The sequence below is a fragment of the Limulus polyphemus genome, unplaced genomic scaffold (genome assembly GCF_000517525.1).
Source record: "Limulus polyphemus unplaced genomic scaffold, Limulus_polyphemus-2.1.2 Scaffold1124, whole genome shotgun sequence".
NCBI lineage: Eukaryota > Metazoa > Arthropoda > Merostomata > Xiphosura > Limulidae > Limulus > Limulus polyphemus.
In genome coordinates this window covers 244680-252146 of record NW_013666734.1, presented here as the reverse complement: position 1 = coordinate 252146, position 7467 = coordinate 244680, and the positions used below count along the sequence as shown (strand labels likewise).

At 35.7% G+C, this 7467-nt stretch overlaps 1 protein-coding gene across 1 annotated transcript in view; it reads left to right on the top strand.

The window, feature by feature from the left end:
* Nucleotides 1-7467, top strand: part of LOC106462245 (transportin-3-like) — a 92980-nt gene that overhangs the window by 55872 nt on the left and 29641 nt on the right. The window contains exons 14-15 of the mRNA XM_013922144.2: nucleotides 4943-5040; nucleotides 5612-5751. Coding sequence (XP_013777598.1) covers nucleotides 4943-5040; nucleotides 5612-5751 — 238 coding nt within the window. The remainder of the gene's footprint in view (nucleotides 1-4942; nucleotides 5041-5611; nucleotides 5752-7467) is intronic.

Here is a 7467-nt window from a genome sequence, read left to right as displayed (position 1 = left end):
TACATATATAATGTATAATAATTGAAATGTGACTGTATTTTACAAAATACTAGTCTAATAAAACAAAGCCAAAATAAGTTACTATGTACAGACCAAAGGTCAGTTTTATGATATTTGATACGGTAACATAAGTGCATGTGAGCTGTGTCATTGTAACTTCTGTATTGTTAGCCAGGCATGGCTGAAAGGTGAATATAATAAAAAATAATAAATGTATAATGTTATGAGATTTGAGCTATTTAGTCTAAACGTTTATGTTTTTATGTTATAATTTGTGTTCATTCTAGAATGAAAGAGGTATAATTTATATATATTTTTTAATTTTTTGTGGTGGTTGCGAGATCGGTCAAATCTACCGAACCCGTACAGAGATTAATTACTTAAAATAACAGATAAAATATAAAGTTTTTTTGTAAGAAACCTTTGATAACTATCTGAACATTATAAAGATTTCGCTTGTGAAATTTCAAAATTTTGCGATGCATAAAAGTATTTTTAATCTTAAAATGAATATTATTTTGAATGATAGATAGGTAACATGTGAAAAGAAAAAAAAAGACATGAGAAAAACATTGCTTTACAAACCTTAAGACTTGATAAAAAAAATTTGCTATTTTGCATATGAAAGCATTGTAATATTTACTGATAATCTGCCAAATTTTGTTAACATTCGCTTAGTAATTTAAAATTGGGCAATTGTATCTTCTTAGCCCATTCTCAGGAGGTATTCTCTACTCACATCTCTCTTCTTCTACAGGAGGCTGCTTGGTTGGGGTGGCTTGTCAAGATGTCGAAGTTCTTTCTCATGCTCATTCAGTATTTGATATATTTGGACATCTTCTTCAGCTCCTGTCTCAGCCAGGCTCACCCTTCTTCCCTTCACCTGTGAGCTGTGGAGGGTCTGATCATCAAGGTTTATGATTCTCCTTCTCATCCTGTGTGAGGTTCTTTGGTTTTTTGGGACTCTGGTTCTCTGGTTTCCTTGGAAGCCTTTATCACTTTGAGGGAATGCACACATGGCCTCCTCCAGTAGACCTTGCAGGACCAGTTTTATCCTTCTCAGGATTCATTGTCCTTGATTGTACCTTGATGGTAACTGGACCATGCCAATACTACTTATGGAGTTCTCTTACTATCCACTGGACCAGATCTCTAATATCTTCACCGATGCTTCCCTCTCTGTTTAGGGCTCTTCTCTGAACAACATGATTTTTGGCATTTGGACACAGGATGAGCATTCACTCTATGTCAACATGTTAGAACTTTTTGCTGTTTGTCAGCCATGTTCTCATTTATTGCCCTTCTGGTGGATCACTTAGTCATGATCCACTCTGACAATTCCATGGTTGCTTCTTACTTTAGCTGTCCAGGGGGCATCCATTCCAGAACCCTTTGCTTTTGGCCATTGGAGCTACTCTTCTGGGCTCATTCACGTCAGATTTGTTTTGTTGCTTATCATGTGCTAGGAGCAATGAACCTTGTAGTGGAGCATCTCTCTCAGCCAGATCATGTTCTGCCCATGTAATGGTTTCTACACCTCCAAATCTTTCACTGGGTTTGATTTTGGTTAAGTGCACTTCTTATGGATGCCTTTGCCACTCCTCTCAACTCCAAGCTTCCTCTTTTCTTGTTTCCTGTACCTCATCCTTCAGCTCTGGCTGTTGATTCTCTCAACTAGGACTGGTCTCACCTTTTTCTATATGTATATTCTACTCTTTATTGTTTTTCTTGGGTCCTCACCTTGATACGTGACACTCCTTGTTAGGTTCTATTGGTGGTGCCTTTTTGTTCAGCTCAGCTTTGGTTTCCTCTGCTTCTTCAATAAACATCAAAACCTCTTTTCCTCTACCCAGAATCTCTTCTCTATTGCTTATACCACTATTTCATCAGAAGATACCATCCCTTTATCTTCACATGTGGGATTTGTATGATCCATCACCTGTTGAATTGTGCAATTGTATAACCTCTTTCTTGTTACATTCTTGTCTCCCTTCCAGTTTGACTGTGTATCAACATCAGTGGCAGCCTGTCATTGTTAGTCCATTCACCACTCCTTTCTTTGCAGCCATCTCACTGTGAATCACCTTTCTGTTTTTTGTACTTATTGTTCAGCCATGGTTTTTTGGTCTTCACCATTGTTGGTTATTGGGTGGCATTATCCACTACATTTTGCCTTTCCTGGTACCACAGGGTGTTTTCTTTCTCTGTACACTCTATTCTGCTCCTTCCTTCTTCACCAACTTTCTCACCCAACTCCCATGTCTGACTGGGATCTTAATGTGATTTTTTACTCTCTCATGCTGACCCATTCAACCCAGTGGCCTCTTGCTCTTTATACCATCTTATTTCATAAGTTATTTCCTCCTTCCTTTTGCCTGTGGTCACTGTTGTTTGGATCGGCTACTGTGTCCCGTTCGGGTTGTTTGTTGTTACTTGTCACGAACCTCTCACTTTCAGGCTTCCTGTCATTGTCAGTTTATACCCTGGGGCCCCCCCCTCTTCTACTAGGGACCTCTCTTTTCTTACTGGATGAGTCCATCAACTTCTCTAGTTGGAATATGCTTTCCTTTATGTGGATGTTCACAGGCTATTTTCTTTATAGTCCCCCGGTGGGACAGTGGTAAGTCTTCGAATTTACAATGCTAAAATCTGGGGTTCAATTCTCCTCAGTGTACACAGCAGATAGACCAATGTGGCTTTGCTATAAGAAAACACACACACACATTTCTTCATATCACATTCATCATCTGATTCATTCTCTTGCTTCTCATTTCTCTTGGCCTTTGGATGAGATCCTCCAGGCAGGCATGTGAACAACTTCCCACACATCTGCCTTTCATTATCTCCACCATTTGGCTGTTTCATCTCCTACTGGATTTCGACATCTACTGACGTCTATTCTTCGGTCGACCCACCATCTTTGAGATGGGTAAGTGTATTTATTTTCCCTTTCCCTCCCTTTTCATAGTTCAGGATCCTGCCTGCTGGCTGGTGTTGCCTCCAAGAGTATGCTTATTTCCAAAAATCCTCATCAAGTCAGGATAACAGAAAGTGCTCAAACCATCTGCCCTGGCTCTACCAGTGCCCATTGCAAGATGGGGTGTTCAGCAAGACCACTTGAGGTATTCTCGTGGTATACATATTTTCTCCATTGTATGATCCATACTGTACTTATTCCATGGACTATCTTGGAAAAAGCTAGCACCAGGGAAGTGTTGGCTCACTTCATTAGCTCATACATACCAGCTTTTAAAAATATATATAGGATTTGTGGTCACCCACTGCGCTACCTCCAGAAAAAGAACCTTTCTGGCTGGTGGTTTGATGACGATTTGGGTACTTCTCTGGGTTTTCCTAATGCATATTCTTCCCCCTTTTTCTTCAAATGGAGCACAAGAGACCCTTGCCAGTTACCAGTAAGGGGGTGGACCATGGAGAATCTGTACCAATTGGGTTTAGTGCAATATGCTGAGAAGTGGGGCAGTGGTGACATTGTCTATATAGTATGGATCACCCCCTTACAAACATAAATTAATGTGCCCTCTTCCTACAGCTAAACACCATTCGGTAGAGTTGAGGTGAGAGCACTCTTGTACAGTCTGATCACACCCCAACCACACTACACATATTGGCTCACTGACCATTTGCGTGCAAGTGCTCAGATGTTCATGTTCTCATTCTGCCTGTCCCTGTAGGACTTGCAGCTCATTTGTCTCTCCTCCCTTACATTCTGGCCGAAGAGTTTACCCTGGCCAAGACAAGATGTGATCTCCTACAGATGTGCCCTTATGGAGCTCCTACCATTGAGTGTCACACTTCATGGGGTTTCTCTTCAGGTGCTTTCTGAAGGGAGGTCATCTAGGTTTTAAAAATTTTGCACCAGCCTCCTACACAATTTAAACATGGAATTTTAGCATTTCTATGAGTTATTGTCCTGGAAGGTAAGATTTTCCTAATCTGAAAATGTATTTCTATTAGATACTTCTACACACATTCCCACCCATCCTCTCCACTTCTGGTGTACTTTGTTTTCTTTTTTTGCCTTATCAAAGATTGACATTATCACAAGTGCATAGGATGAGTAACTGAGCATGGAGGTTGTGTTGCTCTCCTGTTAGTGGAGGATTTTTGTCATGTGATGACATCATGTACCAGCACAGTTCTCATGAATTTAGGTAGGAGTTACCTCAAGGCTAGTGGCATGCAAATATCATAAGGCAGATGCACAAGGAAGATAGCATTTATATGTGTGGAGTTTGAGTATCTATTGGAAATACATTTTCAGATTATGAAAATGTTAACTTTCATTGTCATTCTTAAAGAGAATGATCTACACAAAAACTGAAACTAAGTACTTCATTTATTACATTAGATGTCATGAAAAAAAACTGTTATATGATTAAGAAAAATAATTAAAACTATCAAACAGTTATATCCACAAGGGGCTGTTCAACTTTGTGGACAAAAAACATCCATTGAATATGTTACTAGTGGTATATAAGTTCACATGCCAAAGATAAAACTAGGGCTATATTTAATCAACCACTTGAAGGCTCTGTAGTCAAATAAAAAAACTGTAACACTTAAAACCTACACCATCAGTAGTGTTATCAATCACTGTCTAAATGAGTGCTTACTTCCTGTTTTTTCCTTGTCATCCTCCATTCCTGGTAAGAATTCCAACTTAGAGTTTTAGAACTATGTATGTATGTATATGTGTGTGTGTGTGTGTGTTTATCTAACAAATATCATGTTTGATTTTTTCACACATGAGTGTTCTTTGTGAATTCTGTGGATTTTTCCATTAGTTTGGCATTAGTATGTTATGTTTTATCTTTAATAGTAGTTTAAATATTTGACATTTTCTAACAAGTTGAACCTGTGTCACCTGAACTGTATTATTGAAAATAACTTAAATTTGTACTTTTATTTTGCATATTAGATGTTTGAAAACCTGAAGAACCAAGGAAGTAATGCTACGTGGAATATGTCTGAAGCTTCTCTTTTTGTTATGGCTGCTGTAGCAAAAAATATCATTCCGTAAGTTAATTGTTAATTCTTCATGAAAAATAAGAATTTGAACAGTATGGTAATGATAAAAATGAAATTATATATATATATATATATTTATATTGGACTCTGTCCATTACTTTCATTTGTTGTGTGTACTCTTTCAGCTGTTGCTTGAGAACTGAAGTCAACCCTTTGGATTGATTCTTTATTATTTAACTTCATTATATATGTATTATGCAACAAAATTTTTCTTAACATCGTGTGTGTGTGTGTGTGTGCATGTATGGCTGCTATTTCAACAAGGCTGTAAATGTTCATTGTTTCTAATGTTTGCTTGGTGATGTCTTGTGTGACAAAGACTAATCTTCAGCATTGTGTTTATCTGATTTGGTTTTCATCATGTTGTATTTTGGATCAACCAGTCAATCACTGTATGTTGTATCTGTAATGGTATTTGTCTAGTTCTGAGAATACCCTGTCCTTAGTAAATTAAATGTTTTGATCTAAAGCTTACATTCATTTATTTCATGGTATTTATATTAGAAATATAACCCATAGACTTGTAATGTTTTAAATTAGTTTTTTTTTCCTTTCATAGAGATGAAAATGAAGTGGTTCCACAGGTTGTAGAAGCTATTATTCATCTTCCAGAAGATTCTCATATTGCTGTGCGACATACTAGCACGCTGCTTCTTGGGGAACTCTGTGAATGGATTGAGAAACATCCTCAGTATCTTGGTAAGATCAGCTGGCAGATTAATTTCTTAAAAACAGTAATTATTATATTTTAACTTGTTACATATATAAAATGCATAATACCAATTTTGTGTTTAATATGTGTGTGTGTGTGTGTATTGTCTGGATGCTGCTTTTTTTGATAAATCATAGAGAGGTTTAATTGGGTTATCAGTCTTAGGTAGTTTACTGTTAGCCCTACTAAACTGAAGCACATTCAGTATTTGTTTAGCAGATAAGTGACATATTGATACTGTTAAATGTCATATTTATATATGTATTTCTAAATTAATAATTATTGCATTTATGAGTAAATGTATGATAGGTACGTGTTTTGAAAAATGTGCTTCCTCTGAAAGTTACATTAAAGTTATCTGAGTTTCAGTAAGATTAATTGAAGAAATGTATGAATGATGCAACATAGTTAGGTTAATTATGTTAAGGCACTATGGAGGTTTCTTAGGCCCAGTAAAACTTAAGTATCTTGGGGTGATCAGAGGAAGATATTTGCCAACACTTTGGTAATGTATGTCCCAATTAAGTATGTCTAAATTTTGTTCTGTGTTAAAAGCTGTATCTTAATTAAACATACAGACTTTAAGTCAAAAATAGGGATTTGACCAATTCAGTTTAACACACACTCACATCAAATAGAAGAGAATTTCCCTTTAATCTCATCTGTTTATATTTATCAGATTTTAACAACTGCTACTTTAGTTCTCATTAGTGAACACTCATGATTTAGTAATGAGTATAAAAAGCTCTGATTTTGAAATGCATTTTTTATATATTGTGAATATAACTTTTATTATTTAATGAAAATAAAAATGTAAACTGATAAAGGAATATATCTTTCGTATTTTTTATACTGGAGAACATATTTTGAAAAATCTGGTTAAAAATTGTCTTCCAGGGGAAATGTTCTTGTGTATTGTCTAATATATGAAATAATGCAGAACAGTAAATCTTTCCAGACGGGTCACGGGTGAAATGCCATGTCATCATGTTTGTTGACTCGCCTTCAAAATTTTATTTAACTACTATTTCATGAATTTATATCAATAATTTTGGTATCAAACTGTAGATTATAATTCAAATTTTAGTTTTATACATTACTCAATTTCTTAATTTAGAAGTAAATATTCCAAAAACAAAGTTAAACATTGATTTTTGTGTGTCACATGGTATTTTGAATGCGGCAATGGTTCAAATTAGATGTTTGTGATATCAAAATACTATACTCTATAGTTTATTATGAATTAGGAACTCAAGTTACTGATATTGACAACCTAGAATATAAAATAAGAACCTCTTATCTTTTCTACTTGCTAAAATATTGCTCATGTAATAAATCAAACACAGTGGCCACAATCACCTTTCAATTTTTGGAAAAGGTCTCTTATATACACTTACTTCTATATATGACATGAATAACCAATTGAAAGTTCAGAATGTCCCCCTAGTGGCTTTCTCTGCCATTTCAACGTGTTTGGATGCCATCTCTTTCTTTCAAACCAAGAATTCAAGGATGTAGGTTGTGTCTTTAGTCTGCTCGAAATTTCATACTTATTTAGACTGAAATACATCTTAGTTACTAAGCTTGATAAATTATAGTGGAATTCTATGGTATTATTGAGTAATTTATGATTTTTTAGTTATTCAACTGCATATATAAAGCCTAAAAAAAATTACTTTGTTTCATATCCTCCATGTGCGAAA